Consider the following 19,258-nt stretch of genomic DNA (forward strand, 5'->3'; position numbering starts at 1 on the left):
TACCTATAAATTCCGGGCCACCTTACAAAATATTCTTTTGGCCCCCACCCAATTGCACACAATCCTGGACTTCTATAAAGTGCTGTCTTTTTTAATCTGAAGGGTTTTCAATGTACCTCGTGCGCCGTTGCATGAAACAAATGTGTTAAGTTGCCATTACGTGAATTAAAGAACAAAAGACCATCGCTTTTGTCGAAACAAGAAAACGGTGTGTGCACGACATGCGCTCACGCTTAACTACTGATGATGGACAGTTTTTGGCTCACTCGATCGATGTCAAACTAGCACTTACTGGACGTATCGTTCATAAACAACATCGTACCTCTGAATTTTTTTTTATTTATATAAGGATCACTGCATTTATTCCTTCAGTTCGTTCAATAAGTTATTGTTTGTTAGGTTAATTCAACAGGTGATTTTCCGAATAAAGTACACCCTCGAAAGAGATAATACCCACTTTATGGTAACAGTTAATGGTACTCAGTAACTAAGTACATTGACATCAGGGAAACCTGTCTGCCAGGTGCAGACAATTTGGCTACCTCATTCATGTCTCACTTGGTGTAGAGTTGATGTTCATAAATAACTATATCACCTACAACAACCTCAGTCCTGTCCAAACAGATATTGAGGACCTTCCTAATCTGTTGGGCAAGAACCTCAGTTTTACTGACATCACTTATATCTACCGTTTGTCTATTGAAGGTCTAATAAAAACTGCAAAATGAAATATCAGCAGAATATTCCTGAATTATGCAGGACTAAATCCCAATAAGCTTTGTACAAAGTTATTCTCCAAAATTGTATTTTCCCTCAAAAGCATTTATTCTTATTTATTAGTGCATTCATTATCAATATACCCACTTATTTAGTCAGGTTTACTCTTGGTTTGTTTACTATACATCTTAGAAACTGACATTTAGTTTAGTCCATCTCATTGTTTGTTGGGTCAAACAAAATCAGCGAGCCAAAATCCAAATATATGAGATAAAATGGCATTGTAACATGTTTAAACTTTATTGAAGAAGAACAGAATTGAGAGGTCAATACATCATGGAAAGAGTAATCCTCTCTGAAGGCCCTGAAGTTGGCTGAACAGTGCTGATGATGGGCAGGAGAGAGAGGTGAGGGAAACATTCTGGCCAATTGGAAAGTGAGCAACGCTAAAGGCAGGAGGCTGGAACATCAAAGGAAACAAACTGCCAACCGCTCGTCACTCAGCACTGTGTGCATTGGGCTGAGGTGCTCGAAGCATCCTGTTGTTGGAAATCTGTCCTTTCCATAAACTCTCCACTCTAATGATCACAACCAAATAGTTCAACAGAGATTGTGTGTTTCACAGGGAGTATCCTACTGGTGGCCATGAGTCTGGGGCTCTCATACTGGTAGAAGTAAGAGCCCTCCATGATCTTCACTCCATCTGAACCGCATGTTCCTGCATCAATATGCTGGAAAGGCAGTTTATACTCCGTGCCTTTCTCCCGAGGGTGGCTCTGTAGGTCCACCTCATGCATCTTGTCTCCTGGAGAAGGGATTTTACCGAAAAGTCATGCCAGTTAGACTATTAATGGCAGGTGATTTTTACATCGCTACGCTACTCTGCGCCACGACAGCGAGTTATCAGGACTACCTTGAATGACGTATAAAACGTGTGCATTGTTGCAAACGAAGGCGACATCCACGTGGCCTTTAATTCCAAGCTCCTCACTCACAGGCTTTGGGTAGCCATCCAGTAGTGATTGCTTCTCTCCCGTACTATAAACATAGACCTGATTGCCCTGCAAGACACACCGTGAGGATAAGCTATTATAACTATCAACAGCAATACCAGCAAGTGCTGTCACCAGAGTTCCTTATTCAATAGTGTGATCACACCCACCTTGATCATGTAAAGATTGTTATTGTAGGAAAATACTGTATCCACATCACTGTGTATCTCTTTCCAGGTGTCATTAATGGGGTGAGCTTTCCAGGTCTTGTTGTCAGGAGCACGGTGAAGATAGTAATGACCTGCGGGCCAAATGCACTAAGTTTCACAGGGTGAGGAAATGTGCACATATAAAAATATGTGGTCCTTACCTCTGAAAGCATAGATGTTGCCTGCGTCATCAGATGTGATGTCATCCAGGTGCACACGGCTACATTTCTCTCTCTCCGTGTGGTCACTGTCCTTGGCTGCAACAGAGGAATAGTGACATTTTTACTGCAAAACATTTTCCCTGTCTATTTAAGGCATAGCCAGCAACTATACTTGGAGAATTAATATCTGATATCATATATGAGTTGAGAAAGAATGGGTTTGTCAAACAGTGGAGTGTAATTCTTTTTGATTTATCTACGTATAAATGAGTGCATATCTAAGACTGTGGCGGGTCGGTACTGGCAGATTTAGGTGAGGTTGGCACTGGCAGATTTCGGTGAGGGTGGTATCCGCAGCCACTCAGGTAGTGCCATTTGCGCGATTGAGGTTGGCATACAAGACAAGTCATTTCCTTGTAAATATATAGTCTGTAAGGTTTGCAAACTACCCCAACGCTCGTCAAAGGCATTCATGTCGGTGTTTAAAGTAGCCTCAATCAGTTCGAATCAATCATGCGCAGTGTGTTCAGAGTTGCACGTGTACAGTCAGATAGATTAAGATGAGGCTTTTTCTGAAGTTTGGTACGGATATCCGCATAGCTCAGGGAGTTGAAGTCTCACTAAAATATTTTTACTCTGTCATAGGAAAAGAAACCTGACACGTTTTACAATTTTAACGATTATTCTGTTTCAAGATTAGATAGATAGATAGATAGATAGATAGATAGATAGATAGATAGATAGATATAGACTTTCTATGTCCTCAGCGGAGTCGGACGCACTTCTCTCCCTCTCCCTCCTCTTATCTTCCCTGCTTTGCTCCTCTCGTCTCATCTAGTCTACTGTCTTATACTTTGAGAGACTCTCTCAGCCTTGCTCTCCAAACTAAGAAAAATCATGGATTTGTTCAACTGATCTCTCAACGCAACTGACACCATCTTCTCGACGAGAAGCCCAGGTTCAGGGGAATCTGACTGTATTGCAGGAACGTACGCAGCTGGCTACACGATGGACGGATGGGAGAAGTGGAGGGTCGTGTGTCTGGCAGCTCTTTCCGTGGAGGACATCGAAGATATCTACCTATTCGGAACCATGATTACAGGTCTTATACTGATTGGATTAGGCATTGCCCTGGTTTATCGAAGATTGAAGAAAATGGTGACAGCCGCTCAAAGTCCCACTAGGCTGGCCGGAATGATTGATGGAGTGGGCAGAGCTGTTGGCACTCAGACTGTGACTATTGATCGCAAATTGGATAACATCACTGTGACTATTGATCGCAAATTGGTTAACATCACGGAGAAGCTCACGGCTTTGCAAAGGATTTTGGATGGCGGAGACCAGCGTGGACATTAGAGGAGCTGTGAAGTTACAGTTTCTCGCCCGGAAACCGAAACAACCCGATCCTATCTGCTTTTGGCTCCCCCCTAATCAGCACTGGCCTCGGCCAAAGCCGCTGCTGAATTAACAACTCCCCCGGAAGAACAAGGCAGTGAGACTCTCTTGCATTCCTCTCCCCCAATCCAAAGGACACCTGGATACACACACACATATACATACGTACAGATATGCACTCACCACACCCTCCCCCCATCCCACGCCTTCGCCGCTTCATACCCTCAGCGTGAACAGGCGGGTCTGTGACCAGCGCCTCTATGGCTGCAGGACCGGATGGCTGTTTGCCACTAATAATCTGCAATAACTTTCTTTGAATAACTTCTCCAACACTGGTCAACATACCGAACTTGGGACACTTCATGAAGAAGTCTCGCGCATCCTTCGGATAATTTCCAGTGACTTTTCCGGTGACTGGGTTGAACTTGGTGAACTCATGTCCATGGAAACAGTAGTAGTGACCCAGCCAACGGAAAGCTGATGTGCAGTTGGGAAGATGAGCCCAGTCCTCCTCGTGTGCTTCCTTCTTCTCTATCTCGAAGTGGTAGACCTTGTCCCCTGCCAGAATCATACACAAAACATGTTCTCCAGGCAGTTATTCTTAAATTCTCAGTGTCATTGTGTAACTTATAAATATACCATAAAATATGCTTTCATAAAGGTTTTAAAAGGTATAGACATCTGAAATATAGGTAATTTCAATATGCTACTATCAATTTATATTTAATGACAGCCTGTTTCACACGAAGCAGAGGCCACAAGGCAGGGGTCACCCTGAATAGGATGTCTCTTGTCCATGTCCTAATATATATTGTTTGTACATGTCTTACATATTTATTTTGCATTTATTATATTTCTTCTGCAGCATAACCAACAAGAAAGATACTTCATCTTGGTTTGTGACCCATGCATCAGCTGAAGCTGACCATACAGGTACTTTGACTTGCCGCCAATTTTACATGCACACACAAACAATGAGCACGGTTAAAGACTTGGCTTTTTCGGATTGTGGGAGAAAAATGGCACAAAGACAGAGAGAACATGCGAAATTCCAGGGCCCGGGACAGGATTTCATCCCCCACCTACCTACGGCATCCCAGTACACTCTCATATTATTAATAATAGATCAGTAGAAATCCTTGCTTGATGCAATTCTTGTCTTCATAAAATTGCGTTATATAAAGTGTTTAAAGATTGCCATAGAGCAGCCTACTAAGTATTTTTTTCCATATAACAGTATGTGATAGACAGAATAATATTATACTCTTAAGCGTATTGATACTCACCTTTAAAGAAGAGTACAGAGTCGGTTTCACACTCGTCCTTGGGGCATTCCACAGCAGCATCCAGATGGCTGGGGATTCCCGGAAACACCCCCCGGATTTCCTTTGGAAAGCCCTTCTCCAGGTTGTGGTCGTCGTAAATGAAGACCTTGTCATCCTGCAGAAATGCAGCCATTTATCAGTATCCAAAGTTCAAAAATGCATATTAGATAATTATGATTATAACAAAAATCAATAATAATGAAAAAGATTAAACTTGTTAGAGGTGATTTTGCTGTGTAGTTCCATTAGCCTTAAGGCTGCTACCATAAAGAAGAGGACGTGGTCGTGGTATTGGTCTCCGTGCTCATCACTGTGGTCATGGTGCTTATGTCGGTCTGGATTGTGCATTCTGAATGCAGCATCCACGTGTCCCAAGTGGTGCTGGTCGTCTAGCTCATGAAAGGTAGCGTTGGAAAGCTCGGCATGTGCATAAAAACCCTTCCACAGGTGGTCGCCTGGAAGAATTATCGGACAGAGCTGAAGTCACCATCACTTTGTCATCTCCATTCTAATTAAACCACTTGCTCTTTTAAATCAGAATTACAGCTCTCAAGCTGAAAGCAATTGTCCAGTAAACTGTAACTGGTCGTTTCCCAACATGGAGTGAGCAACATTTTGTCCTAGCAGCTGATTAATGACATTATCTCACACATGTGCTCTTGAAGTGTACTGCTGAGGAAGGGGATGCTTCTTTTGGGACAATGGCCAGTGACTCTTTGGGAGAATGGCCGGTGACTCTTTGGGAGAATTTCCGGTATCTCTTTGGGAGAATGGCCGGTGACTCTTTGGGAGAATGGCCGGTGTCTCTTTGGGAGAATGGCCGGTGACTCTTTGGGAGAATGGCCGGTGACTCTTTGGGAGAATGGCCGGTGACTCTTTGGGAGAATGGCCGGTGACTGCATACCTTTAAAGAAGTAGGGGATGCCTTTTTCATCGACAGTAATGGCATCAAATTCGATCCCATCACAGCGGTCAAGTTTGTCCGCATGGTGGTCATCTTTGTGATGATCATGGTCACCGGCGTGGGAGGAGTCATGGTCTGGTGGAACCAATCACAGTTGAGATAGTTTATCCTTGCTGGTCTTGTACTGCTTGTACATTGCGATTTTTGCACTTATTATATTTGTACATTAAGTTACCAAAGAACCATATAAGCATTAAATAATAATGCAACCAATAAGCAATACAAAGATTCTGGAAACCTTGACTACGTATATTAAATTTTCCTAGTAATTATATTAAAGTGAATACAAAGTGGATGGTCAGTTATGTCTAAGGATCAGTAGTAAAACTCACCACCATGAGTGTCAGCATGATGCCTATATAGAGATTAAAAGAAGGAGATCTTAGAACCATGACAACAAGAACCTCATTTTAGAATCATAACGACATGCTCATGCTTCCCCTTTTTTCCAACTATGACATTTTTCTACACAACTAATCTTTTATTCTCCTACAGTTTAGTGTTGGACTATATGTTGCGCTTGGACAGATCACTGGCGTAAACAGTAGGAATAATATCATCAACACAGGAATTTAATTGACTACTATAAGTGCATTAGCAAAATTATTTGATTTATATACTCATATTCTATGTGACTTTGTCCTCATCAGCTCAACAGATATACAAACTGCAAGAAGGTTAATGGGGTTTTTGCAATGCTCAGGGTGCAGCAGAAGTAACAGGACACTGAAAAATCAATAGAACTTCAGAGCTGCAGCTCCATGATAAACACGCAGCTGTTTGTGGGAAATAAACTGACTGGGAAGTTGTGCCCAGTGAGTGAATGGTGTTCTCTCTATGGCATCCCTGCCTTGTACACTGTGCTTCCCATGATAAACTGGAGGCTCACAATGACCCAGTACCAGATAAGCAATATGGAAGTCAGATGGATGGAATCAGAAATTAGCATGAGATTAAATTCGCTGTTTGAAAAGCAAAGAACAACCTAATTCCTAAGTAGCACATAGATGAGTTGGATAAAGGAGGTAAGAAGCTAAAAAGATGAGTAAGATCTGAGTGGTAAGTGATAGGAGGTAGCATGGTGCCCAGAGCAGATCGAGGCAGCCTGAGGAGTGCAGATACTCACGATGGAGCACCGAGGCTCATGGCCAGGGCCAGGAACACGCACAGGGACCCGAAGAGCAGCTTCATGGTGAGCGATCGTCCAGGTGCAGCTTCAGAAGAGCTTCTGCAGAGGAGATAGAGAGCTGAATCAGCTGGGTGCACCTCTGCCGGACCGGCCCTTTATACTGCACATGCAGGTGTGGTCTGGCCCGTATGTGTTTGAGGGAGGGGGGAGTTTCCAAAAGCTGGTACATGCTGTTCTATATGGATACCCTTTCCCTCAGATTACACAAATGGTAGGTGGACCCATGCAGACCCACATGCTCTGGTCAAGGCAATCAATCATAAATGCTTGTTTCAAAGAATTTTTCCTTCTTGTCCATCACTATCTCTGAGATATGCAAAATTGGTGTTTTCCTTGCTTGCAAGATGCTTTATTCAACCCCTGTGGAGAAGTTTTAGACCTCAGTAATCATTTGACTTCTTAAATGGCCATAATGGATTGTTAAATCAGTTCTCTTTATTTGGTGACCCCAAAACAGACTACCTGTCCACTGATTCGGCTAAATGCTATCTATGATTATGTCACATACACCTGAATATGCAAAAGCCTTTAGAAAAATTACAGATACATATACAATGTATGTGATTTTAATGTTGTATGTCTACCATAGCTGCAAAATTAATTCCATTTGTTTATTCTTCATTTCGTAGGTTTCTCGAATGCTTGCTTTATATTTAACATTTTAATTGCTGATGCTCCTCTTGCACTGTTTTTTAAAACAAGAACATCATGTTTCAGTATATATAGCTGCAAAAATTGATAAAAAAATAAATAAAAATTTGAACCACAGTGGATGTGTGCAGGCATTACCGACAAACATGTACCAACACATGTATCTGTATCTAATGCAGTTGACCACTGTTCTTTTATTGCTGTGCATTAAGTTACAGGTATAAATGGTAGAAAACAAGGCTGCACACAGCAGAAAAATGTGGCAATTTCAAGGACTCAGAGCAGTAAAATGTTGAGTGTTATCCAAGGGAACGGGGTTAGACTATGAACCCTTGCAGACTTACATGATCACTTGGTCAATGGAACAGGGCCAAAACAAAATAAATAAATGCTGACATATGCGATTTAGTCGAATCCTCATATTACTTTAGTCAATAGTTGAACTGTTCCAAAAAGTGAACCCAGCAACCTTTAAATAATAATGAAAAAAATGCATTCACTTGTAGGCCTACCTGTAAAGCTTAGGGCTACATTTGAAAATGATGTCTTGGCTTGTAACATGATCATGCTAATCTGTGCTTCCTTACATGTGTTTGATTTTTTTTCTGTACATTTCTATGTATGATGTCATCATGGTGGTGGACCATGATATACATTGAGGCACAGTTTTGGCAAGGTCTGCAAACGGCTGGGCATTGAGAACACCTGCACCAGCCCTCTTCGGCCTGGTGGAACGGTTTAATCACACGTTCGCTGCGCAGCTCGCCATCCTGGTCGCCCGCCACCTGCCCTTGGTCCTCTGGCCATACCGAACTGAGGTGCAGGAGAGCACTCGGCGCATGCCAGCTGTGTTGATGTTCAGGCAGGAGCTCCACATCCCGGTGGACATGATGTTCAGGCCGTCACGAGAGCCAGAGGTACTGAGGGAGCCGGCGTGTGACAGCGGGGCTTCAGGGAGCTTCTGAGAAGGACACATGAGTTGGCTGACAGCACCAAGGCTGACCTCCCGGCGGAAGGATTTTAACATCTGGGACCCAGTTTATGTTCCATTCGTAAGAAAAAGCGGTCACCTGAACCAGACATTCTTTGGAGGGGACCTGGAGAGATCCTCGAGCACCTCTCTGAAGATGCAGCTGCCTGAGTGATGTATGACTCTGGTCCCACACAGGGATCGCCTGGCACTGTATCGCCCCCTAGCTAGAGCTGACCCCCCTGCAGTGAACACTGAAAAAGGAAGGCTGGAAAATCAGCAGTGCTTGGGCCCTAAGGACCGTGATTGGAATAGTCCTGAGAGCTATTCCACAAAGCAAGATTTCCCAGTTAGCTGGATAACTCAAACCAGAAGTGAAAACTGATCAACAGGAAGAGAGGTAAGTGAAAATCTTCTTGGACAATCCTTATATTTGGCTTACAGTAAGTATTCTGGCTGATGGAGAAATCGTGTTTTGTGAAATACCTCTGGTATATACTCTTCATCTGTTTCTGTTTCATTAGAAATAAAGAGAATGTATCTGCCACATTTCTGAACAGGCTTGTCCTTTGTAATGTTTGTGTATGTATGAGATATAAGAGGATTTGTTTGTATTAATAATCATTGAAATGTTTCCCCAGCCCCAAACCAGCGTAGACCAGCATGGAAATCATGTTGGTCTGTGCTGTTTTTTTTCCCAGCAGGACACTCTCTTTATCGAACAGCAGACAGGTTTTAAATGCCATGAACTATTGCTACAAATCACTGCATTGCATGTGAAAAAAGATTAATTAAACAGAGGAACTTCATGGCTAAAGTTCAGCTGTTCCACCCTTCACATGAACTGTGTGACTCTCTTTACAGTGTTACTGAAAATATGAGTGCCAATCCCAGGAATCAACACCAAAACAAAGATACACTTTCCACCACTAATTTTTTGTTTATTGATTCATAATATTCTGTTGTTGTTTTTTTTTGCTGGTGTAGGACTGGTTCTCTGTCGTGTGGAACTCAATCCCTCTCACGCAGTAGAACTCGTCCTCTCTTACACACAAAAATAACTCACACACTTTCAAAATCTGTTGTGTACATTTGTTTCCTCTCACAAGTTTTGCTCAGCTGTCACTACAGGATCTGAGTCAACTGTGGATTTGAGTCGCGCATGCATTGCAGATCAGAGTCAGCCATATTAAAGTATTAACCTTACATTATAACCCTCACCGCAGCCTGATGTGCCCCTACCCAGAAATGTAACTACATGTCACAGCGACATAGATTGCAAGAACTGTGACTGGTCTGCTTGGTAGCATTCTTTTGGGAGCGAAGACAGCGTATGTCCCAGGTGACTGATTGTGCCAAGAACATGAATGAAGCAGTGAAGAGGCATAATTTTGACAGACATGGTTTTGTGTGATGGATTACTGACTCCTAACAAATGCTCATGCAAAATAGTTAACAGTATAACATTTCTATGAAAAACAGGTCCTTGCATCAGTTTATGCCAAAGTGTTTCATGTTAAAATAATTAAATAGATACATTATAATTATGGCTCATATTTTGTCTTAAGGGTTAACAAGTCACAGCAATTGGACTGCTGAATTATCCAATATAATCAATATTATGATGAATAAATGTTGAATGCTAAATCATGAATTTGTATTAATATGTATCTTACATTCAGTTTTGAGATTGCTGCTACATACTGTAATACAAAAAATAAGTAGATTATGGTCTATGCATGGATTGTGTTCCCACTTAAGTAGTATTCTGTTCTCTCCTGTTCACAGCTTGACATGCTGTTATGTGTAATTAATAATTTATATTTTAGACCTCTGTTTTAAACTAATGCTTATGAAACAGGGCCCCTAAATCTACAAGCACAAGTTCCAAAATCCATTCAAGGCAACCTTTGAAAGTAGCTCAGTGCTGGCATACAATAAAATTACAAAGTAACAGACAATGCAATACAACATTTACCTCAAAAAGAGGAATTAAATCGGCAGAGGTTACCCCTAAGACCCCCAATCACTAAAAAGCCTCTTTTTGAATGTAGACGGTTTAAAATTGAAGTCAACAGAAGTGTAAGTATGCTTTCTTACATAACTCCTTATTTACGCTGGTAGTCTATCATTGGAATCTCAGGATACAACCACAAACTGAACAGAAAGCGATTTATTATAAGCCATAGACTTTTGAATTATGGTTGACAGCAGTTCACTTATAAAATGTGTTTCTGGACTATGGAATGAGCTCCCAGAGAAAACCAAGAACAAAGCAGAACAAAGTGCAGGTATCGAAGCTACGTTTGTGACTGTGTGAAGCTCTACTGGTATCCACTGTCAACCAACTGTCTTCTTTTTCTTTCACAAATTAGAGTAAAATAATAACATAAGTGCCAGCAAATCTAGGTATGTACTGTAGATGTACAGTATAGTTAGAGGGGTCAAATTTCGGGGATCAAAGTGAACAGTAGTGGAATCTCCTCTTTGTATGGATCAGAAGGTTTTACAATATATGATTAGACACATCAAAGCTAGAAAGATAATAAAATGTATTTAATGAACAAGCAGTATTATGGACCATCTTTATTTCCCTACAGATAAAAAGAGAATTCATGTCGAACAATGGTAATGGGAAAAAAAAATAAGAATAAAAATTCCATTAAAATCAAAATGAGATATACAAATCATGCAATCAGTATCACATGTCATTAGTATCATTGTTAGCAAACTTGTCAGTGTTGTCATCCAATGGGCACCACGTATGTCACATATTAACCATTCAGATCGATGCGTGAGTGCCTGAAAGAGGTGTTCGCACCTCATGGTCACAGCCCAGAATATTCTTGGGGGTCTTCTGGGGAGTCACAGCAGTCCCGCTAACGGCGATGCTATTTGGGTTTTCATAGCTGTAAAACTCAGAGCCCACAAACAGTCTCACACCGCTGGAGTCACATGTGGCAGCCTCCACATTAGTCAAGGGTAGGATCGTATCTTTGATCACAGTCCTCGGGGTAGTACTGAGGTTCACAGAATACATATTTTGTCCTACAGTATGCAAAAGACATAGACAATATCTTAGTGAAAGCATCCTTGATTTCTGTTCATCTTACTTATGTTAGCAACAACTTCGTCATAATAAATAAATAATAAAATTATAATAAAATATATATCATTTAGAGGCTAGGATGGCAATAAGCCATGACACGTACAAGATAACAAGTGAGCATAATTACCTTGAATGATATATGCAATGCTTTTTCCTTCACAAGCGAAGGAAGCGTTCACTGGACCTTCAACCCCAAGCTCTTCCTTCAGAGGTTTGGGGTATCCTTCAATGAGAGTATAGTGTGCTCCAGATTTGTATATGTAAATCTGTTGACCCTAATGAAGGAACAGCCAAGAAAAAAGTCACACATTAAAAGGAAGACATATTCAGTGATTTTGTTTATTTTTCTTTCAACTGAGCGATGGTTCAGTGGTTAGCACTGTTACCTCATCCCTCTGGGACCAGGGTTGGAGTCTGGGTTAGTCACCTCCATGCGTGTGGAGTTTGCATGTTCTCCCCGTGTTGTCGTGGGGTTTTATCTGGGTACTCCGGTTTCCCCCCCACAGTCCCAAAAGTGTGCGTGAGTGTGTGAATGGTGTGTGTGTGTGAGTGGTGTGTGTGATGTGTGTGAGTGTGTGAATGGTGTGTGTGTGTGTGAGTGGTGTGTGTGGTGTGTGTGTGAATGGTGTGTGTGTGTGTGAGTGGTGTGTGTGGTGTGTGTGAGTGTGTGAATGGTGTGTGTGTGTGTGAGTGGTGTGTGTGAGTGTGTGAATGGTGTGTGTGTGTGTGAGTGGTGTGTGTGGTATGTGAGTGTGTGAATGGTGTGTGTGTGTGTGAGTGGTGTGTGTGGTGTGTGTGAGTGTGTGAATGGTGTGTGTGTGTGTGAGTGGTGTGTGTGGTGTGTGTGAGTGGTGTGTGTGGTGTGTGTGAGTGGTGTGTGTGGTGTGTGTGAGTGTGAGTGGTGTGTGTAGTGTGTGTGAGTGGTGTGTGTGGTGTGTGTGAGTGTGAGTGGTGTGTGTAGTGTGTGTGAGTGGTGTGTGTGGTGTGTGTGAGTGTGAGTGGTGTGTGTGGTGTGTGTGAGTGGTGTGTGTGGTGTGTGTGAGTGGTGTGTGTGGTGTGTGTGAGTGTGTGAATGGTGTGTGTGTGTGTGAGTGGTGTGTGTAGTGTGTGTGAGTGTGCCCTGCAAAGGGTTGGTGCCCCATCCTGACAGGGATAGGCTGCAGACCCGCTGCAACCCTGAATAGGATACGCAGGTATAGAAAATGGGTGGATGGATGTTTTCCAGCTGGTTGTCCTGCTCAAGGTTGTCTAATGGCCTTGGATTATATTCCATCACAGGGCACACACTTACTCAAAATTATGCACTACAGTCAACCTAAAGATGCCAGTTAGCCTAAATGAATGTGTTTGGACTGCGGGAGGTAACTGGTGTACCCAGAGAAGAGCCAACATAAGACATGTGAGGTAACAGTTCTACGCACTGAACCACCACATCAACCCTGTTTGAATTACCCCAACCAACCTTGATGAAGTAAAGTTTATTGTCATAGGAGAAGACAGCATCCACGTTGCTGTGGACTTCCTTCCAGGCGTTAGTGATGGGGAAGGCGTGCGAACCATCACGTTGGTTGTCCAAACGCAAGTACCATTCACCTGAATGGGAACCAGTCATGACCAGGTGGGTATTTTACAGCTTTTGGTCTCTTATTTCTTAGTCACCTCTTTAAGTATGTCAGCCATTCGATCTTATTTTAGCATTACAGGACAAAGTACAGGACAGACTTGGGGAAGGGGGGGGGGGGGGGTTAGGGATCGTACCCCTGAAGGAGTAGGCCTTGCCCGCATCATCTGTGGTGATGGCATCCAGGTGTGGATTGGTGCAGTTGAAATGGCTTTCACGACCATGATCTGCAGGTACAGCATACCAGAGGAACTGTCACAATCAAAGCAAGGCTGCCTATACCTCAAACGTGCCATGAACTCAAATAAATCAAGTTATAGCAAAAACTATATGTCGTTATGGTGGCAGTAAACAAGGTGTCAATATAAACTAGCTAGATTTCTAGTTTTCTTGAATACCCACTTTTACTCACAGTTACTATCTGTATATCAACCATATTTCTGGGGGGGTTTGCCCAAATAACTACCTCAGCATCGTAACAAATAGGACTGTCACCTTGTATTATATTATGTATAATATCATACTTTACTGTTATATTGTCTAAAACCCTGTACTGGAAAAGAAGATGGAAAATGAGTATACTACTGTCTATTAATCTAAGAATATTACAAAGAGGAACATGGTAGGTATTTAGTCTGATTCTTGCCGACGTACCAAAACCAGGGCAAGTCATGAAGTATCCGCGCATGTCCTTGGGGTAGCCTTCCGGAACCGCTCCGGTGACCGCATGGAATCGGGTGAAATTGTGTCCATGGAAACAGTAGTAATGCTCAAGCCACCGCAAGGCAGACGTGCATCTGGGAAGCTGTGGCCACAGCTTCTCTTTAGCTGTCTTAGTTTTCACATCAAAGTGGTACACTTTGCTGTCTGTGACACAAAGGACACATACAGTACTTATTAATACCCAAAGGCCAATGTCATTTCATTTCATAAACTTCATTAAAAGACAACAGATTTCTCTTATGCTAAAATGTTGGTTTAAACGATGCCATAATTGATCACACATTTATAAAATACATCATCTCTGCTGTGTCTTTATTCTGGAGTCATAATTGCATTATTTGGTCAATTTTATCAATTACAATAGGAAAAAAAATAGTTTGTTTATTTTCTAATGTAATACGTTTCATAATAATGAAGTTATAAGGGTCATGAGCATGTGAGTACATACAGACCTTTAAAGAAAATGACAGAGTCATCACTACATTCGCTCTTGGGGCATTCCACAGCAGCATCCAGGTGGCTGGGGATTCCCGGAAACACCTCCCGGATTTCCTTTGGATAGCCCTTCTCCAGGCTGTGGTTGTAGTAACTGAAGACCTTGTCACCCTGCAGAAGTGGCATTAAAGATTTTTGATACTTCAGTAACTTTCATGTTCTTTATTACTCTAGGAATATATTTTCCTTTGACCTTAAAAAATGTTGTTGGTTCTATATAGAATATGAAGTTTGAGCCCTGAAAAAGGGCGATAGCCTTTTAGCGTATCATCAAAATGTTGGGCGCGAGTGACTGAGGAAGCATTGCAACAACACATAAAGTAAAATGCCGCATTAGAGGTAATATCAAAATGCAACATTTTCATCACATAATGTGGTGTTATTCCAATATAATAATGTATTACAACTTGAAGCTATTATTGTTATTATTATTATCATTATTGTCATAATCATAATTATTATTACATTGTCCAAAAAAAAGCATCAGCATTTTTTTTGGATACATTTCAGTTGACTTATGTGTCTCTGTGACAGAATAGCAGGCAAATGTTCAAATAAAGAATAACAGAAAATAACGAGTGGGTCAGATCGCTTGTTAATTTATGAATGCAGTTATGAATTACTTTAGTCACAAAGGGTTTTGAGAAACAATCAAGGAGTGATCTTAAGTTTAAATTTAAATCTTAAACAGATTTTTCTAATGAAACTTTGTCACTTCTTTCCCAAGTTATTACATAATGTGTTGTTACAAATTATGTAATAACACTACATTTTGTGATAAAAATTACCTGCTATTACATAATATAACCTTATTACATAATGTGTTGCTACAAGCATATAAACAGGATTTGTTATGAGCATGGCTGTACCATGAAGATAAAGATGTGGTCATGGTCCTTAGACTGGTCCTGATGGTGCATGCGGAACGCAGCATCCACATGGTCCAGGCGGTGGTGGTCGTCAAGCTCATGGAATGTGCCGTTCACTAGCTCGGATGCCCCTTTGAAGCCCTTCCATACTTGGTCATCTTAAAATAGCACATTAGAAATCTGGTGTCAGATGATCATGGAAACCACAAATGGTGCCTTACATCATACTCAAGCATGAAGACATGTAACAATAATTTCAATGGACGGCAATAAACTTCATTTAAAATATTAAAGTACCCTTGAAAAAGTGGATAATTCCCTTCTCATCAGGTGCAACGGCATCAAACTCAATCCCATCACAGTGGCCAAGTTTCGCAGCACTATGGTCATGGTCATCAGAATGGCCTTGATGATCGAGTCCACTAATATAATGATGGTGTTCACTATCATGATTGTGGTCTGGTAGATCGTAGTCATCAGAATCAGTGGAGTTGTGACCTGGTTAAAGCAATGAAAGTTGAGATGGATTTTCTTTTATGACCTTGTACTCATGTATATTATTTTTGCACTTATTAAACTCTAAATAACCATATGAATATGGTGACATTATTAATATGAAGAGGCAACAACTTGAAGATGCAAACCTTCATCAGAGGAGGCTGGTTCATAGAGGTAGAGGAGGTAGTACTTCCTTGATTTTTTAGATTAAATTATGAAATAAGTAACTTTGAAAGAACTCATCACTAAAATCTTATTGTTATTTAAAGCACATGTACTCTATTCACTATTGTAATAAAAACTATATAGTTATTGTGTAAACAGCACCATCTAGCGGCCAGTAAGAATGGCCAGTTTGTCAGCAGCGGTGCTGAGAGCCAGGTGAGGTAAAAACTGAGCTGCCTCAAAATGGGCAGGACTTAATCTTTTATATATATATTTCCTCCCTTGCTAATCCCTTCTTGGCTAAAACACAAAAAAATATGCCTGTGCAGGTATCCCTCCTTTGCGATGAGCAATCAGGATAAAATAATGACATTGTTGTCTTAGTCGATTGAATGATTCAGAAGTTATGTCTTCAGATCTCTCCTTCTACCATTGCAATTTCGTGTTATGAATAGGCATTTTTATACCAGAGATATAACTAGATGCATAATTTGTTTCTGGAGTGGACTAATTTCTCTGGGGGCCCTCGGCCCACATGGAAGGGGGGGGGGCCAAAGAGCCGAAAGAGAATTGGGCAAAATTAAAAACGATGGAACATCAATAATGTTCAAATCAAAGTGCAACTTGTCTACTACTCTAGCAAGGCAGTATCAGACAAGGGAGATATAATGTTAGTCTTGCATCTCCAGTGGTAACAGAAAGCTGGGTAGCATGAAGTTTCAAAGTAGGACAGTTCATTACACCCAGGACAGAGACAACTTTGTCTATCCTGAAAACTGTCCCCAAAAACCCAAATAACATACATGTTGCTGTCATTCATATGACGATATTATATCCTTAAATTTAACTTCTGGAAATGCTTTCTCCATGGGGCCCCTAGTTTCCGGGGCCCCGAGACGGCTGCTTACCCTTGCATTATGTTAAGTCCGGCCCCTGGTTGTTTCAGAAAGATTTGTTTCAGATAGACATCCTTTTAATTTATAAAATTTCATTCAGAGACCGATTTTGGTCATTTTCCCAAACAAATGTATTTGGTGAAAAGTAACAAGGTGTCAGCTAGAGTTAGCAGCGTGAGTAAGGAAAACAGCGTCAGCAGTACCAGTTCCTCACCATAATAGCAGCACCCATGACCTCAGCTCACGACAACACCAGCACCTCCCAAGTCATCTCTCAGCTCCTGGACACACCGCCCCCGCCCTTAGCTCCTGACAACACCAGCACCTCCCACATCATATATTTGCTGATGAGGACAATAATAGTTCCTCCACCTCATTTCTTTATGTCCTCTATCTACTCCTTGTGACAAAAGTTTTTTTTTGTTTTCCTCTGCATTTTCAGTCACTAATTAACTGCTACACATTGTCCTGTGTTATAACACATAAAATGAACTCTGCTTCAACTGAAATTACAGCAACAGACTTCATTCATTCGTTTCGGAGTTAAGTATTGTTTTGTAAGCAGCATTTTGAGTATCTGCCTCCTTTTACATCTGACACACTTTGTAGTATTTTAATGTAGTATTTTGATGTTTAATTTTTATGGAAAACTTACTAATTGTATGAATTGGCTGTTACAAAATACCCTCTAACCTATTATTTTTACCGCTTAATTTTTGTAGAAAAGTAGTAACATGATGCAATGGATTGATCATCTTATTAACTTTTTTTTTTTTATCCACAAGCCATCATAGGATCATAAAAAAATACATTTTTATACTAATTATATTAAAGTGACTGTAAAATTCAGTTAATAAATTAAAGAAATACTTTCTGTATCTACAGTGGAATATGAATAATGAATGCATCATCTTGTAAGTAGGTGGATTAGTAGTAAAACTTACCAGAACGAGTATCAGTGTGATACCTGGGTAGAGATTAAGAGAAGGAGAACTTAGAACCACGACAATGAGAACCCCACTTTTAAATCGTCACATCCCGCTCACTTTTCACCCCTGCCTGCTACAAACTTTCAAATATTTCTACATACACAGTTAACGTTTTATTTCTTGGAAGTTTAGCCCTGGAGACTTCACAGGCATTGAAACAGAAGTAACACCGATCATTGAAAAATCAATATAACCAGCAGCACTATGATAAATACACTTGGAAAAAAAGCTATGATTAGTAAATTGTGCCCTGGGAGGAATGGCATCCTCTGAGGGGCATCTCTGCCTTGTACACTGTGCTTCCTGGGATAAACTGTAGGCTACATATTATATATAATTCCTAAGTGGCACATAGATGAGTTGGATAAAGGAGGTAAGAAGATAAAAAGATGAGTAAGATCTGAGTGGTAAGTGATAGGAGGTAGCATGGTGCCCAGAGCAGATCGAGGCAGCCAGAGGAGAGCAGATACTCACGTTGGAGCACCGAGGCTCATGGCCAGGGCCAGGCACACGCACAGGGACCCGAAGAGCAGCTTCATGGTGAGCGATCGTCCAGGTGCAGCTTCAGAAGAGCTTCTGCAGAGGAGATAGAGAGCTGAATCAGCTGGCTGCACCTCTGCCGGCCCGGCCCTTTATAGTAGGGCTGTGAATGCACACCAACAGGCTACTTCTGGGATGGGGTGGAGGTAGTGAGTGGAGAGGTAAGCGTGGGCGGAGTTGTAGGCAGAAAAAAACAAAAACAAGCTGAAATCCCAACCGCTTTACTGTGTCTGATACCCTGCTGCAAACTCTTTTTTTTGTTTTTTACTTCACTATGCCCGCTGAAAAGTCTTAAATTAGTTTATACACATCATCAAAGATATATATGCGCATATGTATTAATGTTTCTTAGAGATATAGTAAACGTATTTAAAAATGAGATTAAATAATCATATATAATGCTGTAGTAAATGCCAAGGGAAAATAGGAATAAATTCTTCAAAATTCTTCCTAGTTACATAGTCATTAATCATTTTACAATAGTATATTTTTTTTAATAAACAAACAATAAACCATATATGTGTGTGTGTGTGTAATTTTTTGCATGTTTTACTTTATTTATATATGCAACATTTTTAAAAACATATCCTCTTCAGGCAGAGTGTGTTTCATTAATGCCTGCTCTCTACCACATATCTAGCTTTCATTTGAAATTATTGTAATTGCTTGAATAAAGCAAAGTGTGAAAACAAAGAAGAATTTGCCTGCTTGGTCTAGCTGCTGACTCATTGTGAACACAAAAGGAGAGGACAGTGTGACAAGCCTGAAGCCTTCATGATG

At 41.1% G+C, this 19,258-nt stretch overlaps 2 protein-coding genes across 2 annotated transcripts; both read right to left on the minus strand.

Annotated features, from left to right (window-relative positions):
- Positions 1–1,295: 1,295 nt before the first annotated feature.
- Positions 1,296–7,046, minus strand: hpxa (hemopexin a). The gene is made up of 9 exons (XM_072700354.1): positions 6,900–7,046; positions 5,704–5,796; positions 5,064–5,254; positions 4,761–4,914; positions 3,820–4,032; positions 2,080–2,175; positions 1,880–2,010; positions 1,631–1,778; positions 1,296–1,522 (listed from the first exon to the last, which is right to left on the minus strand). Exons 1-9 carry the CDS (start codon positions 6,952–6,954, stop codon positions 1,296–1,298), a joined length of 1,308 nt encoding a protein of 435 aa, XP_072556455.1. The 5' UTR covers positions 6,955–7,046.
- Positions 7,047–11,144: 4,098 nt separating this feature from the next.
- Positions 11,145–18,584, minus strand: LOC111852711 (hemopexin-like). The gene is made up of 10 exons (XM_072700465.1): positions 18,413–18,584; positions 17,894–17,916; positions 15,688–15,888; positions 15,391–15,548; positions 14,479–14,632; positions 13,958–14,170; positions 13,441–13,530; positions 13,145–13,275; positions 11,810–11,957; positions 11,145–11,621 (listed from the first exon to the last, which is right to left on the minus strand). Exons 1-10 carry the CDS (start codon positions 18,475–18,477, stop codon positions 11,356–11,358), a joined length of 1,449 nt encoding a protein of 482 aa, XP_072556566.1. The 5' UTR covers positions 18,478–18,584; the 3' UTR covers positions 11,145–11,355.
- Between the last annotated feature and the right edge of the window lie 674 nt (positions 18,585–19,258).

This window comes from Paramormyrops kingsleyae, chromosome 16, assembly GCF_048594095.1.
Source record: "Paramormyrops kingsleyae isolate MSU_618 chromosome 16, PKINGS_0.4, whole genome shotgun sequence".
In the NCBI taxonomy this organism is placed as follows: domain Eukaryota; kingdom Metazoa; phylum Chordata; class Actinopteri; order Osteoglossiformes; family Mormyridae; genus Paramormyrops; species Paramormyrops kingsleyae.